Consider the following 24,678-nt stretch of genomic DNA (forward strand, 5'->3'; position numbering starts at 1 on the left):
AGTTGAAGTGCTGCGATAGTTAATTTGTTGCATATTTCATTTTCAATCTTCTTCAGGATTGCTTCTTATCTCTGATATCTCTCACGTGACGCATCCTTCATCGTGATTTGCCTGCACTCCGCCTCTTACAGGTTGAGGACTTGTTTGAGCTTGGTGCTCGCAGAAGTACGCTGAACCCGAGTGATGCAATGGATCGGCTCTTGATGTCAAGAGCAGCTGCCAGACAATGGAAACACTGTCCCGCTGAGTACGTTAGTGAGGTACGACGGGATAGTCTCTCATTGTGGCCGTGAGGGCTGCTCTCTGGCTCTTATCTCCATCATTTCTGTGTCTCCTCACTTATCCTCTTTGCTCCGGGCGGCCATTAGACGGCGGTCAACGGACAAATACAAATATAAAAGTGCACCTGCTGCCCGATGTTCTGTAAAAGAGGTGTGTGTGTGTGTGTGTGTGTGTGCGTGCGTGCGTGTGTGTGTGTTATATAAGGATGTCATGACGGTGTACCCGAAGGCGTTCTTACAGTGGTACGAATAGAGTGAAGCTTTTCAACAGAGTCCTTACAGAGTCCTTTTATGACTAAAAGAAGGATTGCTGTCTTTGTTTGTGTGTGTGTGTGTGTGTGTGTGTGTGGGGGGGGGGGGGGGGTTGTCCTTCATTAACCTCTGTTGGACAGCACCCGTCCACAGTTAAGGCACCTCAGAAGACTACGGTCCACTCGTATCTTCATCAAAACACTGGCAGACATTCTTCAGCTGCTTAGCCTCAGTTGTTATTGAAACTTTTTAGTTTCATTGAAACACTTGAACATCGCTTGTTAAACTCTCACTTTGTGACATTTTCCCAGGTGAATGTCAGTGTCCCTTTATTATTATTCCCCCTTTTTTTACTTTTACACGCATGTAAGAGGAGGCACCTAACAAAGAAGATATTAGGGGAAGTGTGTGTGTGATTTTGGGACAACTTGTGTGGACACGTCTTGTTTTAACTCGGGCCAAATTTGAGTCTTAAGCTTAATCTATCTTAAAAGTCATTTGTAATTTTTTTACAAGTTTAAATTGACAAGAAATAATCAAAGACGCGTATCTTACAAAACATATGGCCAGATGCTGCAAGTGTTAAAAATAAATAAATAAATATAATGTGTATATATAATAAATACATTTCATTATGAAATATTACACATTTATACTAATTTAAATATATAAATCCTTACATATTTTGTGTGACTAATAGGGTGATCTGGTCCTTAAATGCCAATTTAGGCCAATGTGGAAATATTCCAAAAACATGTGGCTCCAGGAGATGAGGTCAGCTGATGAGTCAGCGTGCCGGTAGCAGGGTGAGATGTGCAGAGAGGAGTCCTGCTGTCTGCTGCCTCGTGGGCTCAGATGTTCCTCCCCCGTTTCTGCTGAGTCACTCTGTGCCGCCGGTGCCAGCGTCGCATGACCTTTGACCCTCCACACTAAACCAACAATTAGATTACAGAGGATTAAGATTTGGTTGTCGGGAACGAGTGAAACGCCGGGCTTTGTTGTTGCCGGCGATGACGCGGACGAGTGGTCGGCAATCGGCATCCCTGGGGAGCGATTTGATTGGCCGACGGTCAGCGGCGGTGACGTCAGCAGGTGATTTGATTGCCTGTGTTTCAGGAAGGATGAGATCAGCGGCACGGTGCTGACGGACCGACTCATCTCCTTTTTATATCGTCATCTCCTCATTCAATAGAGTTGATCATTACTGTAGGTCAACAGACGGGTATTCATATGTATTTTAATGTTGTATATCCATTCTTATTGCCAGGACCAGGACCCAAAATGATCCGAGACTTTTGTTCTTGTGTGCGTAGTTGTGTGTTTTAGTGTTTTGCAGCGTGTGGAGATCTGGTGGAGACTTTTCATCAGTTTAACTCCCCTCTAAAGTCCCACAGTACGACACCTCCAAAATCAAGGCCGACGGCGTATGATGTCTGGGTTTTCTCTGGTTAAGCGTGCGTGCGTGTGTGTGTGTGTGTGTGTGTGTGCACGAGGAGCCCACTGTTTCTCAGGCTGTCGCTGTAATCGCTGTAATGAGACTGAGAGCAGGAGTCTAACAGGGCCTGTCACATGGGGAGAGGCTGACAAAGCCCCTGTGTGTGTGTGTGTGTGTGTGTGTGTGTGTGTGTGTGTGTGTGTCTGTACAGTAATATTGTGTGTGTGTGAATAGGTGTAGGTGGACTATACAGTATGGGTGTGTGCTTTCCCCTTTCATCTCTTAGAAAGGTTCAGTGAACTATATTTCCTCACTCTAAGCTGTAGTCACCATCTCTCACTGAGCTGTGCTTTAAGAGCTGCTCAGTTTGTCTCCATATCTGTGTTTGTATGGGAATAACACCCGTACATGCTTAGTCATCGTTTGCCACTCTGGATAAAAACTGATTAGCATTTTCTCCAAATGTAAACTACTCAAATAGTTGTGCTGCTGTAAGTGTTCGGCCACCTCCTGTACCATCCATCGAGGTCCTATAAAGATGAGCTAAAGCAACGCGGATCTTTATGTTGTAAAGCAAAGTGCCTGGTGGCAAATACTCCAAAACTCCCTCTCTGTAAGCGTATCCCTCTAATCCTCTCCACTCTGGACCTTCTTAGTATTTTTCTTCTCAGCTTTCCCTCAAACCGGCTGAAACTGTCATAGCCGATCACTGTGTTGAGCAGTTAATACACAAAGGTTTTCACTGGGCCCCGGGGGCCCCTGATCTCTGTGTGTGTGTGTGTGTGTGTGCCTGTGGGGATTAATACTTGGTAATAATAGTTTCTTGACACTGTACCACGCTTTTTACTTTAAAATCTCACTTCTATATACAACACAAATGTATCTTATACAGGAAAGAGGATCAATATACAAAATATGAAGCAGGGCTACAATCACAAACCGATTATTTTAATTAAACCAGATGATTAATCGACCGCACGATGCAATTAAACAACTAATACCCTAATTATCGTTCAGTGGACAACACCCCAAAACGTTGACGTTGCAAGTACAAGAGTACGAAAGTGTTGAGGCATGCCCATCTATGTGCGCGTGCATGCCCGTGTGTGTGTCTGTGTGTGTGTGTGTGTGTGTGTGTGTGTGTGTGTGTGTGTGTGTGTGTGTGTGTGTGTGTGTGTGTGTGTGTGTGTGTGTGTGTGTGTGTGTATTAAGAGTGTGTGACTGTGCACATTTAGGAAGTGGCGGAGTTGAATTTCCTGGCGTAAGCGCCTGAGAGGAGCCTGCGTGTGTCACTCTAGAAGCTGGATTAGCGCTGTAAGTCTCCACAGCGCTGAAGGGCAGAGCCCTCATCCCGCCAGGAGGAAAAGAGTGTTTTGGGTTGAACCTTCAGAGTGAAGCCTGCCAGATCGCAATCACAGCTCGAGTCAGCCACACTAATAACACACCTTAGCTTACCCTTCACCTGTTTACAGTTAGCCCAGACGCGTGATGCCAGAACTTAATATTAGTTGTGAATAACTAACACACACACGCGTTCAAAAAACATACTGAAAATAGAGGTGCGTTGTGCTCAAACATCCTTAATGTGAAGGCGAAGACGTGCTTTATTTATTTGAGATCTGTTACACACATTACAAACCATTTTTGACAGCCATTGACTTTCATTCATTTTGGTGCTCGGAATCTGTCCACCTGTCCCGGTGCAAGATCGGCGTCCTACACCCGAAAAAGCGTCAAATCCCAGCTCAGTCCCCGGGGGCCCGTTGCGAGAATGTTAGCATGCTAACATTAGCATTTCGGTGAAAGTGTGTCCGTTCCATAAGCGCAGCCTCTGTACCTTTTTTTTTTAAGAAGTACTGTCCCGCACGAGAGCTGTAGGAAAAAAACAATGTAATTTAGAGTAATGTGGGATTTTGCAAGATTATGACGTGAAGCCGAAGATTGAAATCTTCCTCAGTGTCTGGTTTCTTTGGTGTACCTTGAGGAAAACAACAATAAATAGAGTTTCTGAGAGCTGAACCAGTTCTGTCTGATTGGCCGTGTTACATGAAAGACCGTCGCCACGCAGACAGATGATGGGTCTGTTTGACGGGAGGGACTGTGGTCGGCCTCCTAATGTGAAGATTGCCATCGGTGTTTTGTCTGGGCTGTAACCACTATGTGTCGTCTCTTTCTTTCTCTTTATCTCTCAACATTTTCTCAGCCATTCATTTTCCTCTTTCGGCCCACCCGTCTGCCCCCTCTATGTATGGAGGACCCCGGGGATGTCCCACAAAACAAACATTGTGTCCCACTGTGGAGATGAACACAATCAGAAGACTTATTCTAAATGGAGCCACAGTTATACACACTTTTGGTTGTTTTTTTTTCCTGTGGAACGAGCAACCATTGACTTTCTATGACCCAAAATGAATTTTTCTCTCTGAATTTGACATCTCATGTTAGAAATCGGCATCGCGTTACGTGTCTTTGGAGTTGCCGAAGTGAGCGATGACACGGGGACTTAATGCCCTTAATGTAAGCAGCAGTGAGTGCCTCCATTGTTGCGCTGGATTACAGTAATGGCTCTCTGTCAGGTTTTGGGAAGGTGGCCAAAGGGATTAATGCAGATTCTCTCCTCCTGTAAGGCCCCTAAACCACCCTACCATCAAATCACAGCCAGATGACCGAACCACACTGTCTGTTACAGTCACGTCAGCTCCACGGGCGAAAAACAAAGCCTCTGTTATGTACCGTTTTATTAATCAGCACTCTTGTAAAAGTTAAAGCTGCTCTAATTCATATTTCACGTTTGTGTAAATCTGAAAGAGGACGCTCATAATGAGGAACATGCGGAGAAAGATCACCTGACTCTGTAGTTCCCATCAGCTCTATGGAGCTTTTTAGCGTCTTTCAGCTCATTGTTTTGGTTTTAAGACCCGCAACTTTAATGTTTTGAGTTTACGCTCGCTGCTTTCATCATCATCATCGTTTCCAGATGCAACAGGCAGCAAAAAAAAAGCTCTTATAACTAATCATGTCCAAACAACAGAAATTAGCGACTAGCTGGTCAACACAGCGGAGGATTTAGCAGCAAATATTATTAACCCGATATTTCCGACAATAACGAGGCTAAAAGCAGCCGAGCAAGGAAAGGAAAGGAAATATGCAAGTTGTTGCTCACTCAAAATTGTAATTATTCCAAGGATTTCACTGATGAAAAACGTTGGGTCAGCTTATTTCTAGGAGTTTCATTCCCTGAATTAAGAAAAATGTGATATAATATTACAATCCATTCATGTGATGTCAAATAATCCATTCATTAAAATGCGCTTATTGGCCCAAAATGGACAGATTTGAACACGGTGAAATGCTACCTATTTATTTATTTATTTATTTATTTATTTATTTTACCAATGGTAGTATTTCCCCGACATTCTGAGTTTATTGTGATGTGATTTCCTCGTCTTGACTTTCAGGAGAGTTCGTCATTGTCTAAGCTAGATATCATAAACACAATGAGTCACCACAGAGCACAATCATTGCGCTGCAATTGTGGGATCGTATATCCACATTTTGACTGCTTTCATCTGCTTTCATCACATCCATCGTTCATTGTATAAATGGGCAATTCCACTGCCCATCACACAAAGCTGACGCTAAGCTAACGCGCTGCAGGTGTACAGTTTCTGTTGCTAAACAAAAAAAAGTTTGGCAGCCATTGTGCTGCAGGCTGGGAGAGAGCGTGCGTGCGTGCGTGCGTGCGTGCGTGCGTGCGTGCGTGCGTGCGTGCGTGTACACTGACTAGGCCCCGCGCTGCTTTTGTAGAATAAATGCACCGACCCTGTTTCCTCATGTGAACGGCCATCTTCAGTCTTACAGCTGTAGGACTACAGCACACAGAATGCAAAGTGTCACACACACACTCTCTCAGATGTAATGCCTGCCAGCAGAGCGCAACAGGAGCAGACATTTATGTCAATACTGTGCTGAGATGCTCAGGTGTCTTGGTTATTATTATTTTTTCATGGTAATTCCCTCCGATATTCCCGCTTCCTCTTCAGGTGGACAGTGACTTCAGTGACGAGAGGCAGAGGTGCATCATGGGAGGAAACGATGTAATAACAGTGTGTTTATTTGCGCGAAGGTAAATGGAGTGATTCCCTAATGAAATCCAGGGTGGGACTGTTTACACGGAGCTTTCTCTCTCTCTCTCTCTCTTGAACAGTGAGGACACTGTACTGTGTGGCTGCTGGAGGGTGTGTTGGCACTGCGTGGTCCTTCACGTTCACACACACACACACACGCACACACACTGCACAGTAGCAGCACTCATCTGCTTGCAGCTCAGTGAAAATCTTTTACTCGGCTACATTTTTTTTCCAGCAAACCTGTGAAACAACGTAAGAAAAAGTCTTGATCGGGCTTTAGATGCATGAACAGAGAGCTCCGCTCTGCCTCCTCACACACATCCACAGACCAGAGCTGCAAAGGGCCTCGAAGAATCTGAACAGTTCATGAATTTAAAAAGCGTAACTTAGGCTGTAAAGGTTTTGAAATCGATTTAGGAAATGTCCTTGAAAGGGCTTCTGTGCTTGACTTTTCTTTCCCCTGCGGAGCTGAAATCTTGAGTTACGGTGGGCAGTTAAAAACATCTCGCATCCTCTTGTCTCCTCCTTCTCCTTCCACCAGGATCCGTCCTCAGCTGGCCAAAGAGAAGATCGAGGGCTGCCACATCTGTACGTACGTGATGCCCGGGGAGCCGCAGGTGTTCCTGGGCAAGGACAAGGCCTTCACCTACGACCACGTCTTTGATGTGGACACCCAGCAGGAAAGCATCTACACGCACTGCACCGAGAGTCTCATCGAGGGCTGCCTGGAGGGATACAACGCCACTGTCTTTGCATACGGACAGGTGATGTCACCAGGGTTCCCTGGGGGGGGGGCTAGATTTATGGCAGCATGTGATATGAAGCTGATTTTAATTTCGTATCACCGGAGGACGATCGAGGGAGTGAACGTGGCCTCGCAAGCTGCGGCGGTTCTCTCAATCAGCTGACGTGTTGTGACCTGCTCTCGCCGCCGCAGCTTTCCAGAGCAGGGAAATAATAAACCGCAAAGTCAAAACATAATTGAGATTTTGTTATGTTTGTGTGCTAAACTACGGTCTCTAGCTTCATACAGAGCAGACAAATGTGAGATTGGCATCAATCTCCCCCTCCCCCCCCAAAAAATGTCTGTCTTTTAATAATCTATTAACGCAGAAACTGAATAATAACAACTGGCAATAGAAGGAAGCAAAAGCAGCTGCATCAACACCAAAGCCTATCAGATACAAACGTTTCTATTAGCCTTTATTGCATCTCACGCAGAATGAATCAAATACATCGAGAAAGAGAGAAAGAGAGCGAGCGAGCGAGCGACCTGCTTTTCATTTGTCTCTCCCGCGGCGTCCTCCGGCCGCAACTTTCCCTCCTCTTGATCTCCCCCCCCCTCCGCTCCTCTTCATTCTTCTCTCCTCACATTGTTCCTGCGGCCCTTGTGCTCCCGTCAAAGGGCCTTTCACGGCGCGCAGTGGAGGCCACGTGCACGCACGCAGGAGAGCGTGCGCACGAATGCAGTAGACACACAGGTGTGGTCTCGTAGGATACAACCGACGTACACACAAACGCTGTCTTTGTCTCGCACACACACACAGACACACACACACACACTTCCTCATATATCACACACACGGTCCTGTCAGGGTCTCTTTCAGGCATTTGGTCAGGAAGGAGAGGGGTGACGCGTGAATTTGAGCTCAATGTTGCATTCCTGCTTTTGTCGCCACGGCGACCACCCCCCCATCCCCTCTGACCCGCTCCCCATATGTTAGAGAAACTACTCAGAGCTGCACCCCAGCCTCTGAGGCCCAGAGACGGGCTCCAGATCGAATGCTTGAGTGACACAGCTAAGAACCCACATATTGCTGAAATATGCAAAAAACGTTCACACGATGAGAGCAGAAATAGACTTTTATCCTCATTTTGGTAAAGTGACTGATGTCTCTCTGTCTCCTCCCCCGGCGCCCAGACGGGTTCGGGAAAGACCTACACCATGGGAACCGGCTTCGACGTCAACATCGAGGAGGAGGAGCTGGGTATCATTCCCCGGGCCGTCGCCCACCTGTTCAGGGGGATCGAGGAGCGCAGACAGGCTGCCACCGAGCAGGGCCGGCCTGTTCCCGAGTTCAAGATCAACGCACAGTTCCTGGAGGTGCAGGAACACACACACACACACACACACACACACACACACACACACACAGAGGCTGACATTCACAGGATGAACCCAGAGATGGGGTTTTATGTCTCAAACTAAGGGGCAATTATCAGCACTCAGTCTAAACTCTTCATTGAAAGCATCCAGTCCGCCTGAGGTCCATTAGTTAGACGTAACGAGAGCATGCAGACAGCCAGAGGTCAAATGTCAGCAGAGGGTGTCGGGGGGGGGGGGGGGGTTTTAGGGTTGTGAAAGCGTCCAGATGACCCTACAGCCATTAAACTGTCGTTAGTCCGTCCTTGTGGTCAGCTCCTGGCTTTATTTTTAACCGCCAACGGGTGGATGCCGGCAGCTGGTGAAGAAGCAGCTGAGGAGGAGGAGGGGGGGGAGATGAGTCTGGGAAGAAGACCTGCCAACCTGTACGCAATTTGTGTAGCAGGCACGCATTTTTAGACATCAAAGTACGCAATTTCAAAGTAAAGTAATGGACAAGACATGTAGCTGAGCTCATTGAGAGACATGGGATGATTGTTTCTTCTCTTGCCAATAAGCTTTACTAATAAATAATGGCGAACCAATGGCGATTTAGCCCAAACAATAGCTTTTAATGTCAGTCGTGCCACGCTGTGTGGACCTAGAAGTTGCTGCAGAAAGTATTTCTCTGTCGCTCAGATATTTCTGCTTCCTTGAGGGATATTCTATTGACTGGAAAATCCTAATTCTTTGTCTGTCTGACTGCTGCATGTATGCAAAATGACACACCGTAATGCGAATGTGCAGTGTTTTCCACTGTGACCCATCATAGTCTAATTTGTCCCACCACCGTTTCATTCATAAAGCGTACGAGGTCCACCCACCGTAGTCTCACAAAAAATCCTCTGGGAAACACTGATTGTATGCAGACTATGTACAGTAATTCACTGTGAGGACAGCAGCGATTTGCGTCCGACGTGTCTAAGTCACCGAACTGGTACTCAAAAAATGTGTCCAGGGTCCGGGGATGTATGGCAATAATACGTGTATTATCTGTGTTCTCTCCATTCTCTGCAGTTGTACAACGAGGAGGTGCTGGACTTGTTCGACTCGACCCGAGACATCGAGGCCAGGAGGCAGAGATCCAACATCAAGATCCACGAGGACGCCAACGGAGGCATCTACACCGTGGGGGTCACCACCCGCACCGTCACCTCTGAGGCTGAGGTCGGCTACAACACTTTTCTTTTTTGCACCCACCCCATCTTTGCCCAGCATTTTAGCTTCATTTACTTAGAAGGAAAAACCACCATTATGATATAAAAGCATCAGACGTACAGTAGTTCCGGCTGTATTTCCACATGTTTTCATACATCTATGAACTCAATTCACTTCGCTGTACAGATCCTATATTATCATCATCATCCAACGACCTGCAATCTGTTCCCTATGTGTCTCTCCTCCAACAGATGATTCAGTGTCTGAAGCTGGGCGCTCTGTCCCGAACCACCGCCAGCACTCAGATGAACGCACAGAGTTCGCGCTCCCACGCCATCTTCACCATCCACCTGTGCCAAGTTCGAGTGTGCTCTCCCGACAACGACGTGCGTACCCAACCACACACACACACACACACACACACACACACACACACACACACACACACACACACACACACACACACAGTGCCCGGCCTGTGCCCGCCGCTGAAATGACCATCAGCTGCAATGTATTCTTCTTTTTTTTTTTTTACGCTCCGTTCTTTCTCTTCCAGGAGAACGTATCAGACAACTGTCTAGCCAACGACACAGAGATCAACGAGTTCGAAACGCTGACGGCCAAGTTCCACTTCGTGGACCTGGCCGGTTCTGAGAGACTGAAGAGAACCGGAGCGACGGGAGACCGAGCTAAAGAGGGCATCTCCATCAACTGTGGGCTGGTGAGGACGCTAAGAGCACACGTCTGCAGCTCGTAGCTCACAGTCATGTGTTGTATTCATGCAGCCATAGAAATGTGATTGTGGTGATGATGCAAAGCAGAATCTGTTATTCTACGACTGTGCATGTCAACGTTCGGCAGTGTCAGAGGATTTTGTGGAGCAACAGAGCCCCCAGGTGGACTACAACATGTACTGCACATGTGTTTTTCCAAAAGTACTCAAAAGAGTGTTGTTTACTTCCTATTTCATTAAGTCACTCGCTTGTTATTTCTCCCCGTGTCTCCTCAGCTTGCTTTGGGAAACGTCATCAGCGCTCTGGGGGACAGGAGTAAGCGCTCCACTCACGTGCCTTACAGGGACTCCAAACTGACCCGGCTGCTGCAGGACTCACTGGGTGGCAACAGGTTAGTAAACTCTGTCTGCCCGCAGATGCGGATGTGTGGCTTTGACAATGGATGACAAACCAGTATTTAAATGCTGCAAAAGTTGATTTACCTGCTTTGAAGTCAGTGAACTCCAGTGCTGCTTTAAATATGAAATAATCCTCACTAGTCTGTGTTAAAACATGCAGAGGCTAAACTTGTCCTTCAGTACACCAAACATGGCATGAAAACAGAGTTTTAGTTTGACAGATTAGTCATTGCAACTGTTCTTCATTTGTGCGTTCTCCAGTCAAACGGTGATGATCGCCTGCATCAGCCCGTCGGACCGGGACTTCATGGAGACCTTGAACGCTCTGAAGTACGCCAACAGAGCCCGAAACATCAAGAACAAGGTGATGGTGAACCAGGACAAAGCCAGCCAGCAGATCAGCACCCTGAGGATGGAGATAGCACGACTGCAGATGGAGCTGATGGAGTACAAGACGGTAAGAGGGCAGAGGGAAAGGAGTGAGCCTGGTAGATGGAACAATGAAATGAATAGAGGGGATAACATCTGTGCGGAAGATGAGTGTGATGTCTGATGTTCAGGGGAAGCGCATGGTGGGTGAAGATGGCATGGAGGGCATCAACGACTTGGTCCACGAGAACTCCATGCTGCAAACGGAGAACAACAACCTGAGGGTGAGAGTGAAGGCCATGCAGGAGACCATCGACGCCCAGAGAGCCAGACTCACACAGATCCTCAGTGACCAGGCCAACCAGGTGCTGGCCAAAGCAGGTGGGCAAAAAAAACTAAATTAGCTAAATTATCACAGTTAAAAAAAAAAGAAAACACGAACCGTATTCATATGTATGTTTTTTTTTTTATGCATTTCAAGAATCTCCCTGAATATCAGTCAAAAAACAAAAGTGTACACCCATTATTATAATATATTATAAAAGTGGTATGTTAGGACTGTTTGTGTCAGTGTACACTTAAAACCAGGTTTCTCTGACGTCAAGACAGTTTGAAAGCTAATGCTACTTCCTAACTAATCACTTCAGAATGTATTTATGGTTAGCTGCTCAGATTAGCATACAAGTTCTTACACATACACAATACACAACTTTTCTTTTATCAGATATTATAAAAATGTATATATATATATATCGTTTTAATGTATAAAAAGAGTAGATATCCAATTTGTTTACTGGTTTAAAAAGAATATATAGCCATGCTAGCTGCTCTACAGCGGGGCTTTGAGCTGAATGCTAATGTCAGTATGCTAATATGCTCACAATGACAGCGCTAGCTAATTAGCACTTAACACAAGAAGTACAACGGAGCCTGGTTGGAATGTTGTTAGTTTTACAGTTGTTGTTTTTTTAGTATTGGACAAATACAAATTTTGACCTAATGATTTGAAAGTGTCACAGAAGTGTACAAATAAAGAGTAGCTTTTTAGGGGAGGTATTGTATGTAACAAATGTAAAATGTAACTACACTTTAAAGCCTTCTTCTGCTTGTAGGTGAAGGCAGTGAGGAGATCGGGAACATGATTCAGAACTACATCAAGGAAATCGAGGAGCTCAGGTATGTGGTCACCGCATTATTTATATGAAGTATTAGTATTCTGGCTTTATTATTTAACCAACAGGTAAAAAACACAAGTGTTCGTGCTGTGTGACGGAAATATAACACTTGACCGTCCTCCGCTCCTTAGAGCTAAACTTCTGGAAAGCGAGGCCGTGAATGAGAATCTGAGGAAGAGTTTGTCTCGGGCCTCGACGCGCTCCTCGCTGTACGGCGGCCCCAGCGCCTCCTTCTCCCAGAGCCTCCTCGTCCCCGAGAAGGAGGCCAGCGACGTCATCGAGATGGCCAAGAAAAGCCTGGAGAAACTCAAGAGGAAGGAGAGGAAGAAGAAGAAAAGGTATCGTGTGGGTCTGACACACTTGTTTGTTTTTTTTGAGATGATGAAAATCAGTGTATGGATCAATGCTCCCTGCATTGGCAGTTTACACCCTGGCTGGATTTAGACAAGATGATAGTGACGGCTATTACCGATGATGGCTGGGTGTCGCTGCAGCACACTGATCTTTGCACATTAGAGCCGAGGTGTTTCATTTGTGATCTGGTCGCCGTTTTGTAGCCAGATTTGTTACGTGGAATCTGTCTTTGTCATCTCCACCAGCAGCGTTCATCATTCGAACACACTGCGTTTGTGAGAGTCTCTGCACTCGCCCCGGCCATTCTTGCTGCTCTCTCACTCTCTGTCTTTTCTCCCATCTTGTAATATTCTCCTCACTTGCCCCGACTTCTGCGGCCTGTCTGCCCCCCCCCCCCCCCCCCCCCCCCCCCTCACCATCCTCACCCCCATCCTCCCGTCCCTCCCTCCCTCTCTCTCTCTGAAGACTAAGGCGATGTGAGGAGCATCACCACCAAGAGGTTGAACACACCAGGTTCGCTACAACCCACCCAGGATTTGGTCGGATCTGAAATCAGTTCAATTACCAGCGGTGCAAATCGAGTACTTTTGTGCTCCGATTGAAAAGCAGCAAGTAATTGAAAGGATTTCAGCTGATTGTTAACCTGCGCCCCAAACCCAAAGTTCCCAAAGACACTAATCACTAATTTCTTCTGCACCTACAGGCGGTTTACACTCCTGGAGGGAAACAAATATTTTAACCAGCTCTTCCTCTTAACCCCTCTGTTCTGTTTTTCCTTTTCACTGCACACGGCAAGATGTTGATCAGATCATATCATAACTTAAACAAAACAAAAAGGAGGAAAGAAATGGAGTTTGATAGTAAAAAATCTGGATTGATTTGAAAAAAAACTAATTTGTTTAGATGTAGGAATTTGGTCAACAAATCTTAACCGTGTGTGGCAACCCTAATTTAAATGAAATCAGCTTGTAATGTTCTTAGTAGTGATCAGTTCATCAAATTGTCTTTCCCAGTGTGTCATTAATGTCTCCACCCATGCAATCACAGTGAAATCGTTCATTAACACACTCACCCCCCACATGTGCTCCTGATCTGATCGAGTGTACAATCATTTGCATGTGCACTTCACACATCCTCCTTCGTAACTGTTGATTCCAGATCCGACCCACAGAATAAGTTCTTTTTCCTCTTTCAGCGTTATCAAAGAGGAAGGCCCAGACAACGACCACGAGCGGGGCAACGAGGAGGCAGAGGTGGAGAATAACTTTTAAGATCGCTATTTAAAGATGACACATTTCTAAGAGTGTTTTTCTTGTTTATTTCATGCATCTTTCTTTATGTTGACCAGGAGGGCAGCGACCACGAAGATGGAGAGGAAGCAGATGGAGAGGAGGAGGACTTTGACATGGCGGGAGACGAGACCTCCGACGACTCCGACTCCGAAGAACTGGAGGAGAAAGGTAAAATGAGCTTTAGACGAGCCGTGTTATGTGCAGCTTCTTTTCTGGAGCCACAGTAGGGGGGATAACGTGGAAGAGGCATCAGGCTCTTAACGACGTGTTTTGTGCTGGGCAGAAAACGTCCAGGCCGACCTGGCCAACATCACCTGCGAGATCGCCATCAAGCAGAAGCTGATAGACGAGCTGGAGAACAGCCAGCGGCGTCTGCACACTCTCAAGCAGCAGTACGAGCAGAAGCTGACGATGCTGCACAACAAGATCCGAGACACGCAGCTGGAGCGGGACAAGGTGCTGCATAACATGGGTAAGAGACGCGTGCAAACAGACACTTGACTTCAGAAACTGGTACCTAAATACGTCTCTGAAGCGGATGGGATAAAGGAATCTTCATCGTTCCCTTGCTCGTCTCCAGGGTCAGTGGAGTCGGGTACGGAGGAGAAGGCGAAGAAGGTCAAAACGGAGTACGAGAGGAAGCTGAGCTCCATGAACAAAGAGCTGCAGAAGCTCCAGTCAGCTCAGAAGCAGCACGCCCGCCTGCTGAAGAACCAGACGCAGTACGAGAAGCAGCTCAAGAAGCTCCAGCTGGACGTGACCGAGATGAAGAAGACCAAGGTAAAGGAATAGGTTCTGTTTTTTTTCAAAATTTCGTTTCCACCTTCACTCTAGTCTTGTGGCGGTGCCGATTTTTCTCCTGATGTGTCGTATTATTTGTCTTCCACCAGGTGGTGCTGATGCGTCAGATGAAGGAGCAGCAGGAGAGAAACAGAGCCTCAGAGTGCAGGAGGAACCGGGAGATTGCCTCTCTGAAGAAAGACCAGCGCAAAGCCGAGGTGAGAGGGACGGAGACGTGCATCATTGTACCTTTTTGTTCGGTTTTATTTTACACACAAGCAAACATCTAGTCACATTTCCTAACATTCAATTCTTCTTACAGCACCAACTGAGGCAGATGGAGGCCCAGAAAAGACAACAGGAGTTGATTCTTCGCAGGAAGAACGAAGAGGTGAGACACAGCCACGTGGGGAGGGGGGGGGGGGGGGGGGGGGGGGGGGGTACGGAGAATATCGCTGGGACTGCGCTTCCGCCATTGTTTCACCCTTGTACGCAAAATGACTCTTTTGTGAACCTTTAATCAGGTGACAGCCCTCAGGCGGCAGGTGAGGCCCGTGTCTGGGAAGGTGAGCAGGAAGGTGAGCTTCCCTGAGCCTCCCCAGGAGTCGTCTTATAGAGCCGCCCCCCCCAGGAAGGCCGCAGACACCTGGAGCATCCCCGGCCAATGGAGCCAGGTGCGGCATCTGAGCGCGTTCATGCGTGGTGTATTGCACAGTTTTGAGTGCGTGTTTGAACAGTTTTTAAGAGGGCCTTGCCTCTCCCCTCAGGAGTTCCCCGGTGCGGATGGGAAGCACCTACCTCAACAGGACTGCCAGGGCCAAATGGCAGTCACTGGAGAGACGTGTCACCGACATCATCATGCAGAGGATGACCATCTCCAACATGGAGACGGATATGAACAGGCTGCTGAAGGTACGCATGAGGCCGTCCGATTCAAGACGGTCGCGGAAAAATGAAGCAAGAAGAGAAGAAATTGTGTTTTTTTTCCGATCCTGTAAAATAAATCTCCTCTCTCAATTCCCTCTCCCTAAACTCCTCGCCAACCACATTAGCAACGGGAGGAGCTGACCCGGCGGAGGGAGCGAGTGTCCAGGAAGAGAGAAAAGGTGGCGGTGGAGGGCGCCGACGCCGACCGCTCCCTGGCCTCCCTGAGCGAGGAGCTGGAGTCTCTGAGCGCCAACATCGACTACATAAACGACAGCATCGCCGAGTGCCAGGCCAACATCATGCAGATGGAGGAGGCCAAGGTGAGGTGGTGGGGGACTCCCAGGCATCTTATTCATTCATTGGGGAGGGGGGGGGGTCACGATGCCTGCAGTTTAGATGCCTAATAATTGAAGGAAAAGTCAGGATACAGGGGACCACAGTGACGTGTATCACTACCTCATTAGCTAGTATATGCTTGTACTGGACTGGAGCCCTCAGGCAAACAATTTAGAAATAATTGCACAGTTCAGTACTACTGACGGCTCCCAGAGCATTTTAGACAAATAAGCATCAGGCGCCTATGTTGTCGGAGAAACAATGGCTCAATAAAACAAGAGCCGCCGGCAGTGCAGCCCATTAAAACAGCCCAAAACATAGCGGAGTCATACCAAAACAGCCGTTCATAAATGCAGTTTACAAGTGTTATTCGAGGAGCTTTTCGCTCCGTATGGGCCCCCACAGGTTCAGGCGACACGGCCACTCTCGCGGCGCTCCAGAAAACGTTTCAAATGAATGATTATTGAGCTTAAAGAACGAGCAATCGGAGGTTACAACAACGAGCAATCAGAGGTTACAACAGGGTGGAAAGTGCCTTCCAAAACCCTGTGGCAGCTGTCACTGGTGCCAAAACCGTGCAATTATGTAGCCGCTGTAAAGCCCGAGGGCTACAGTGTTAGCTTTGGGAGCGCTGCTATAATGATGTGGAAGTGGATATGTTCAATACCTGTGGGCGCAGGCCTTGGTGACAGAAAACTGTTGAACTGGTACAGGTTTAGGATTGTGTTGCTAACTTATTAGCTGGTTTCAAACTACCGTGCGTTACTAAACTGGGCTGCACCATTAAAACGTAAGAGTTGGCTCGTAAAGACTTTAGTAATGTGTAAATGGGGTATATTGGTAGCGCTGCCGCCAAGGCAAAAGCCTCCGATGTAAACAGGAAGTCATTGTACAGCGAATTACAGTTTTAGGATGCAAAATGTCCTATTAAAGCTAACTGACCGTCCTTTAATAAGTGCAGTTAGGTATGATTCTCTGAGCAATTATCTCATGAAACTAACCGAGCTGACATTGTTTGGCTGTTTAGGCTATTAGCATATAGCCAAAGCTATATTGTGTTATTTTTGGGAGATGTAATTTTAAAATATACATATTGTATATATTGATGTATTCTTATATCTGATATAAAACAGATATAAGAATCCATCAATCTTCTCGTCTGACTCGCTTGCCCTTTAATTGAACGTGTTTTTGTTCTGCTACAGGAGGAAGGAGACACGGTGGACGTTACCGCTGTGATCAGCTCCTGTAATTTATCAGAAGCCCGCTTCCTTCTGGATCATTTCATGAATATGGCCATCAGTAAGGTACCTACCGCGCTCGCTGACGTAATGCTATTTCAGTCTTGATGTCATCAGTGTGTCTTTGTTTGCATTCACTCCCTCACAACAGGTGAAGTCCGGTCCCTGTATTTTATATTTAGGTATAACTTATTTAACCTGATACGAACCCTTCACTTTGACCTTTATATGATGTATTATGCAACCCCACCCCAGCACAGATCAAATAAGACATCAAGCATTCCTTATATTTGTATATGATGCCCATATCTGTCTAAATAAATGGACTGCATGACTTTGATAGCATTGTGATTGCTGGTGTATACTGTTGGTTTGTTGGTGGCAACTTGTACACAATTCCTCTGCTTTTGTAGCCGTGGCTCCTTTTTATACAATTGAATTCAATGAGAACTTTAGATGGAAAAACTTGATTAAATTAAGTTTCAATTAGATAAGATGTGATTAGCTGTGATGCAACCTAATTGGTTCGGTGAGGTAATGCATTCAACCCAGAAGACGGATAGAACAAATAAAGAGGCTGGAGTAATTACAACGGCGTAGAGATGCGGAGCGTGCGTTAGGTCTGCCTGCTTGAGAAGATGCTGCTCCTATAGCCTCCGCCAACCTCTGTGTCGTCATGTGTCAGGGTCTGCTGGCGGCCCAGAAGGATTCCCAGATGAAGGTGATGGAGGGCACTTTGAAGCAGACAGAGATCAACAGCGCCACCCAGAACCAGCTGCTCTTCCACATGCTAAAGGAGAAAGCGGAGATCAACCCGGAGCTGGACGCTCTGCTGGGCAGCGCTCTGCAAGGTAGGGAAACGGCAACGAAATCCTTTCCCCCGGTCCGAGCATGCCAATCACAATCAACCTTCTTTTTTTCCTCTTTCACCATTATGGCTACATTTTATTTTGTAGGCCGTGCGAAGACAATTGATGCTTGAAATATAAAAAATCCTGGCCTGTAAAATAAAGAGTAGCCCCTCTTTTTTTTCCTCATCTTTGGGTTTGATTTTGATTTGGTTCGTTTGTTTTTCTCTGTTGTGTCGGTGTGAACTCAGAGTTAGGTTACCTCTCACCGGGTGAGTACGTCTGAGTTGCGTAGCAATGTGACTGTGATTGAGAGAGCGTGGCACATGCACACTACAAGATTTACCCAAATTAAAGGCAAATATGGAATTAAACTAAAATTAGTTTAATGTGCTTTTGATAATTATATTTCTAAACTACATTAAGACATCCTGTAGTGTGCATCAGTCCTCCTTTTTAAAACACTAACCCAGTTGAAATAACTTGTGACGTGCATGTTGTGTCAAGTTTCCCCTCGTTACATCACCTGCTAGCAAGTCCCACTTACTCAGATCACTAAAACCTAAACGGCAGTAAAGATCCAACGCTGCTGCAAGACCGAGAGACAAAGTGTACGCGGCAGTTTGTGTGTCTGCCTTTTGTCTTTGTGTTCGTACCTTCCAAAACACTCCCAACACTGTAGCTTCCAGTCGCATTAACTAATAACACCCTTCTGTCCCTCCTTTTATCTAAAACTAAACAACCCCTGACCTTGTCATGAGCTGCTGAAGCCTTAATTGTTGTCGTGCTGTAATATTTAGGACGTTGTCTTCTGCAAAATTCCTTGAAAATACAGTTTGTGAGGAGATGTACTGCACATGCTTGCCATGCTTTGCCAATTAAGTGAGAAATCTTGATTTTTCGCAGAGAATGGAGACGGCAGCAGCAGTGACGAGTCCACCACCAGTCCGGCTGCGGAGGGCAGGTAAATACAGACACACAGTGGGCCTTCTGTTCACATTCACAGTCCAACAGCACTTGTTAATGCTCAAACCACATGTGCAGAAAAAATGAGTAGTGTGTCATGTTTAACTTTTACAATAAATGGGTCTTTTCTGTCCATTTTTCAGCACACTGGCATCAGATCTCATGAAGTTGTGTGGTGAAACCAGACCCAGAAGCAAGGTACTGTACTGTTTATGGTCATGTGATAACCTGTAAAACAAAGTGTATTAGTAGAGCCATGTCCAATACGCTGTTCAAGTCCATTGTCCTGTTTTGACATCCTATTCTACTTCCTACAAGTACAACTTCTTCCATTCCACGTTAGCTATTTATAGGGCTTGAAATAATCACAAACCGGTCCATTGACTTGTGAGTCTGCCAAACCGTTCTCCTCCCTCAGGCTCGCAGACGCACCACCACCCAGATGGAGCTGCTGTATGCCGGCAGCGGGGACCCGTCCTGCGAGTCCCCCACCGGAGACTTCTCGGCCCCTCTGCTGCCCCTCTTGGAGCGCCTGGAAGGGTCGACAGACATCCAGGGTCAAACACTTGCTCAAATCCCTGACCGCGAGCAAACCGTCTCCCCATCTGCGCTGTCTGCCAGGCCAGCTGGCATGTAAGTGTTTTGGGCACAACTTTTCTCAGCGGATACCTCAAGATAATTCTCTTTGTCTGCCATTTTTATTTTGGCGGGGGATCATTATCACGGATACATTCTTTTTGTCCTTGTCGTGTATAGTATTGGAGATTGTTGAATCCACATTTCCACCCTGCTGAAGTGTTACTCTTCCATTGCTTACCGTCTGCAGTTGTGGAACCAGGTCACCCACAGGAACGGAGAGAAGGCCCCCCGAGCGCTCGCCCCTCAGCCGCAGGAGGGTGCAGGAGAAAGGCGCCACGGCGACGCACATCCCAGCACCCACACACACGCCTCCGCTCAGCACGGCAGAGGCTAAAACTAAAGGCAGCGACCACAAACCGCTGTAAGTGAAAAGCATCATCAATAGACTTTTCTTTAAACTTGGAATTGTCATTTCAGCTGTGTTAGTGCTGAAGACCCCCTTGAAAGACAGTCAAATATTATAATATGCTTTTTGAAATGATTTTTACATTTTCCTTTGTTACTTTGTTTCCTCATTCAGGTTGGAGGAGTCACCTGTATTTGAAGGCCACAGGTGATGCTCCTCTTAATGTGTCCCACAAGTCTGTTTTAGTCCATTGAGCCTCTTCTTTTCAAATACAAACTGAAAAAGTACCTCTAGTTCCAACCCTGTTATTTCCGTGTATCACATCCACTGTAGTAGCACCAGTCACTCGGTATATCTTTCATCATGTCGTGTGTATTGTAGAGGTGTGATCAACCCTTTGAAGAACAGCCGCGGGGCCAAACTTCAGTGTGTCTACGTAGCAGAGGGCCACACCAAGCCTGTTCTCTGCGTGGATGCCACGGATGATCTGCTCTTCACGGGATCCAAAGGTAGAAAAAACTAATTGTTTGCAACTCAGAAAATCTTAAAATTGTATTTTTCTATTCTCTAACATGGGTTTCGTGTTGTCAGACCGTACGTGTAAAGTCTGGAACTTGGTGACGGGTCAGGAGATCATGTCTCTGGCAGATCATCCCAGCAGTGTGGTCTCAGTCAGGTACTAGAAGACAGCAATAGTACAAATTCAGCAGCAGTAATAGGAGTATTTAGTAGCAGTACATAGTGGCACGCAAGTCATCTTTCCTTGTTTTTGTTGTTTTTATTTCAGGTACACTTCAAGTCTCGTCTTCACCGTTTCCACTGCTTACATCAAAGTGTGGGACATACGAGACTCTGCCAAGTGTATCCGCACGCTCACGTGAGTTCATTTGTTCTTCTGATGTCTTTGCAGCTTCCATTGTTTTCAGTACAATGCCCCTAAAAAAGGCCGTATTTTTGCACTCAGGTCGTCAGGCCAGGTGGGTTCAGGGGACATCTGCTCGTCTGTCCGGAGTTTGTCCATCCCACCAGGAGAGAGTCAGATCAACCAGATCGCCCTCAACCCCTCCGGCTCCTTCCTCTACGCCGCCGCTGGCAATGCTGTGCGCATGTGGGACCTCCGCAAGTGAGTCCAAAGCACAGATAAGAGTTTTCTTTCTTTTTTTTTTACAAAGCAGACTGAAACAGAACTCATTCTCCTTTCCTTTCCTTCGCTAGATTTGTATCCACGGGGAAGCTCACTGGCCATTTGGGACCTGTAATGTGTCTGACCGTTGACAAATTAGGTCACGGGCAGGACGTCGTCCTCACTGGCTCCAAAGACCATCACGTTAAAGTAAGAGGAACTGAAATCGGCGTCCCCATTTCTGTGTGTTTACGCCACAAACTACGAGAATAAAAATGCTCGGCCGTTATACGCGGTTTTTTTTTCCCCCAGATGTTCGAGGTGGCAGAAGGTGCTCAGGGTAGCATCAGCTCCAGCCAGACGTTCGAACCCGCCCATCAGGACGGCGTGGAGTCTCTGGCCGTGCACGGGGATGTTTTCTACAGCGGCTCCAGAGACTATCACATCAAGAAGTGGGACCTCGGCAGTAAACGGCTGCTTCAGGTACGCTGACCGCATACCATAGTGGAGCCAGAGGCTTTTATGCCCGACCAGATTTCAATTTACATGAGCTGGAAAAACTTTTGGGGGAAAAAAAAAAAGTTTCTAAAAACTAGAGTGTGACGTGAGATACCAGAATAAATCTAACTGTCGTTTCCTCTAGCAGTCTGTCAGTGTCCAGGCGGACTGGGTGAGCGCTCTGGGCGTGATGCCAGGCCAGTGGCCGGGCTCCCCGGTGCTCCTCAGCGGATGCAGAGGAGGGCTGCTGCGCCTCTGGCACGCCGACTCGCTGGCGCCCCTCGGCGAGGTCCGGGGACACGACAGTCCCATCAACGGCCTGGCCACTAACGGCGGCCAACTGTTCACCGCCTCAGAGTGAGTCACAAAACGTGCTCGTCTGAATTCTGATGCTTTTCCCCCATTACTGTCAAGTGTGCAGTGAAGCGATTTCATGAAACACACTGAAATGGGATTATGAATTGTGTACATGTGTTGTTGTTTTTTGGCAGTGACCGCACAGTGAAGATTTGGGAAGCCAAAGGTTCTCTGGAGGAAGGAGTCCACTGACGCTTGCTTCCGGATGTGGAATGGAGGACCGTCTTACTGGCCTACATGACTTGACGAAGTGTTGGATGGGAGCCCAAAGTGTGGGTCCCACTGAAGAAGAATCCTTAAACAACACTGAATCCTTCACTGACTGCTCCACTGGGATCAGTTTCAGGGGAAGCCTAATTAGATGCGACAGCTCTCGGCCTTTCAAGATGGTATTTTATGGTCAAGACGAATCAAAAGTGGAGCCTCTCGAGTCTCCTGTCGAGCTCTGCCGACTGCACCAGCAGCTGCGGTGGACAGCCTCTCTTGAAGTGCAGAATCAAAGTACAAACATGGACCTCTGTCTCAATCGATCCAGGAAGTCTCTCCTGTGCTTTCAACATTCCTCTCGTCAGCTCAGCGCTCGACAACATGGATACCTTCTATGCATAAGCTTAAAGTGAATTTTACCCCAAGCTGCTGAGAAAAAAAACAAACAGGTTTTGGTGAAGGGCTTTGCTTCCTTGCACCAATTGTTGATTGCTGAAAGAGTCTGTGTCCCAAAACAAGACATTGGATCTCTCTCTCCTGCTCACCAGCAATAACTGTGAGTCCATCCTGTGTGTTCACATTATGTGTGATGTGTTGTGTCATTGCTCTCCAGCTCATTTTGGGTCAGTGTGTGTGTGTGTGTGTGTGGGTGTGTGTGTTCACTGTAAGCAAGGACCAAATAACTACTGAAACTGCGTATGGTCTTATTCTTCAGCTTTTACTGCCAAACCTCACAGCGCAGAGGTTTTTCAGAATGGGAGGCGGGGCCTCCTCTGGGTTTCGGGGGAGGCTCAGTGAATGGAAGTGAAAACATATTACACTAGTTATTAGGTCAGTTATCAAAAGAAGATCACATAGAATAGCCTAAATATGTGTGATTCGGTTTAGGAGAGAAGCTGCAGTAGTTCTTGGAAATTGTCCTCGTTTTTCTCAGAGTTAAGAGAGAGCTAATGAATGCCTTAGGACAGACCTTTTTCATGCGTTTGGTGTTGTCTGAAGTTATGTCTAACAGCAAATATTAGGCTACCTGGCCTCAATCGCTAAGTGTCTATGGGATCAAATAATATCAAAATGATCCCATAGGCATCCAGCAATTGAGCGAAACCCCAAAAAGTAAACCAGGAAAGCCCTCTGAATAAACACGCACCGCGCTCCGTTGACAGGCTCCTTTCACATTTCCCCTTCAAATTTCAGTATTTAGTTCTTGTGTTTCAGTCAGTGTTCATTAAATCAACTGCTGACCAATATTATGTCTCTGTAAAAAATGTGTGGTACAACGTATTTTACTTCGGTTGAAGTGAAGACCGTAACAGTAAGAGCTTTCTCTCTTCTTGGGCCGTAGCGGTGCCTTTAGTCTTCCCCTAAATCGGTCGACTTAGCTCTGGAGCCATGAATATGAGGTCAGTGAGGCTGGAAGACGAGACACAGAACACACTTTTGAAAAGCTTGCTGTTCGGTAGTGTCTTCTTTTGTCGTACAGCTCTTCCAAAGATTGATTTTTATTTCGTTTTTTTTCCCGTCCAAAGGGTTTTTGCTGTGAAGGTTTTTTTTTTTGTCCCATGGCCAAATTGAGTGCGACGACGAGGCCGGAGGGTCCTGTGAAGTGTGCTGCCTGTGATTTCCTGTATCTACCAAATGAATTCATTTCTTGTAACTGCAAAAAACTGTGCACCTTCAACGTTAGTGCAGAGTTTACCTTTTGTTTCCGGAGTATATTTTATGGAACTGGGACACACTTCTTCCTAGTAACGAACAAAGGTCTTCTCACCTTTTCATCGCACAAAGCCGTCACTGCTGAGCGAGTGTGCAGCTTAGTTGCGGCATCTATATGTTTCCGATCACACATGAGACACACACACAAACACATCAAACATTCAATCTTTTTAAATGTGAGTCTAAAATACTGCTATTTATTTATTGTTTTATTTGATTTTTTGATGTTGCTGTCGTGTCTTCCTTATCAATCAAGAGATTTTTCACCAATTACCGTCTAATGCCTCTCCTATCTTAGCACTGCGCGGAACAGAAGCGGTGGGTTTCTGCATAATCGGAGGTGTATTGCCGGTGCCTGCAGCAAATTCTAAACTGTGGATAGTGACTGTAGAATCACTACATGATAAATGTGGACTGTCCCTTGTTAAAAATATCCTTTTAAATCTATTAAAAACACTTCTTGCTCTGGTTTGGGTGTTGTATGTTAGCAAGGAAAAGTAAACGGGACTCAAATAAATGCACTGAATACAATACATATTTGTTTGCAACTTTTAACTCAGTATTTCCCCATTGTCTCAAAACGTAGTTAAATACTCTGCTAAGTGAAATAGATTGGTTACAGAAATTGGTTCTCATGACTTAACCCTGAATTGCTAAATTAAGAGATTAAAAAAAAAAAACTACGAGCTGTAAGTTTTCCTAATTTACAATGAATCAGATAGGCTGCTTACAATTGTTCATTGTAATTAATCATCCTTCTAGTTGTAGTTGAAATTTGACGGTAAAAGTACTTGTGTAAATAGACAGGGTTGGATTAGAATAATCAAATACGACTGTTTTCTTCCTGCTGATTCTCTTGTGCACAATTTGAAATGGTTGAATATCAGGTGCAGTGTGAAAATAAATTTTTAAATAGATGGTTTTGCAAGTACTGTCTTTATTTTTCATCTTCTGTAACCATGTATTAATCATAGAC

At 46.3% G+C, this 24,678-nt stretch overlaps 1 protein-coding gene across 1 annotated transcript in view; it reads left to right on the forward strand.

Moving 5' to 3' along the window:
• LOC306714078 (kinesin-like protein KIF21A) overlaps positions 1 to 24,426 on the forward strand; it is a 28,796-nt gene extending 4,370 nt beyond the window's left edge. The window contains 35 exon segments of the mRNA XM_079184023.1: positions 6,640 to 6,862; positions 8,020 to 8,202; positions 9,259 to 9,408; positions 9,651 to 9,785; positions 9,956 to 10,120; positions 10,409 to 10,524; positions 10,793 to 10,988; positions 11,092 to 11,281; positions 12,013 to 12,076; positions 12,207 to 12,413; positions 13,625 to 13,682; positions 13,778 to 13,889; positions 14,005 to 14,193; positions 14,302 to 14,501; positions 14,612 to 14,719; positions 14,824 to 14,892; positions 15,026 to 15,159; positions 15,161 to 15,175; positions 15,269 to 15,413; positions 15,554 to 15,748; positions 16,970 to 17,071; positions 17,691 to 17,856; positions 18,760 to 18,817; positions 18,963 to 19,017; positions 19,238 to 19,452; positions 19,646 to 19,819; positions 19,979 to 20,011; positions 20,186 to 20,313; positions 20,396 to 20,480; positions 20,592 to 20,681; positions 20,769 to 20,927; positions 21,020 to 21,137; positions 21,240 to 21,410; positions 21,571 to 21,782; positions 21,917 to 24,426. Coding sequence (XP_079040149.1) covers positions 6,640 to 6,862; positions 8,020 to 8,202; positions 9,259 to 9,408; positions 9,651 to 9,785; positions 9,956 to 10,120; positions 10,409 to 10,524; positions 10,793 to 10,988; positions 11,092 to 11,281; positions 12,013 to 12,076; positions 12,207 to 12,413; positions 13,625 to 13,682; positions 13,778 to 13,889; positions 14,005 to 14,193; positions 14,302 to 14,501; positions 14,612 to 14,719; positions 14,824 to 14,892; positions 15,026 to 15,159; positions 15,161 to 15,175; positions 15,269 to 15,413; positions 15,554 to 15,748; positions 16,970 to 17,071; positions 17,691 to 17,856; positions 18,760 to 18,817; positions 18,963 to 19,017; positions 19,238 to 19,452; positions 19,646 to 19,819; positions 19,979 to 20,011; positions 20,186 to 20,313; positions 20,396 to 20,480; positions 20,592 to 20,681; positions 20,769 to 20,927; positions 21,020 to 21,137; positions 21,240 to 21,410; positions 21,571 to 21,782; positions 21,917 to 21,974 — 4,678 coding nt within the window. The 3' untranslated portion in view covers positions 21,975 to 24,426.
• The last annotated feature ends 252 nt before the right edge of the window (positions 24,427 to 24,678 follow it).

The sequence above is a fragment of the Pholis gunnellus genome (assembly GCF_910591455.1).
Source record: "Pholis gunnellus genome assembly, chromosome: 22".
NCBI lineage: Eukaryota > Metazoa > Chordata > Actinopteri > Perciformes > Pholidae > Pholis > Pholis gunnellus.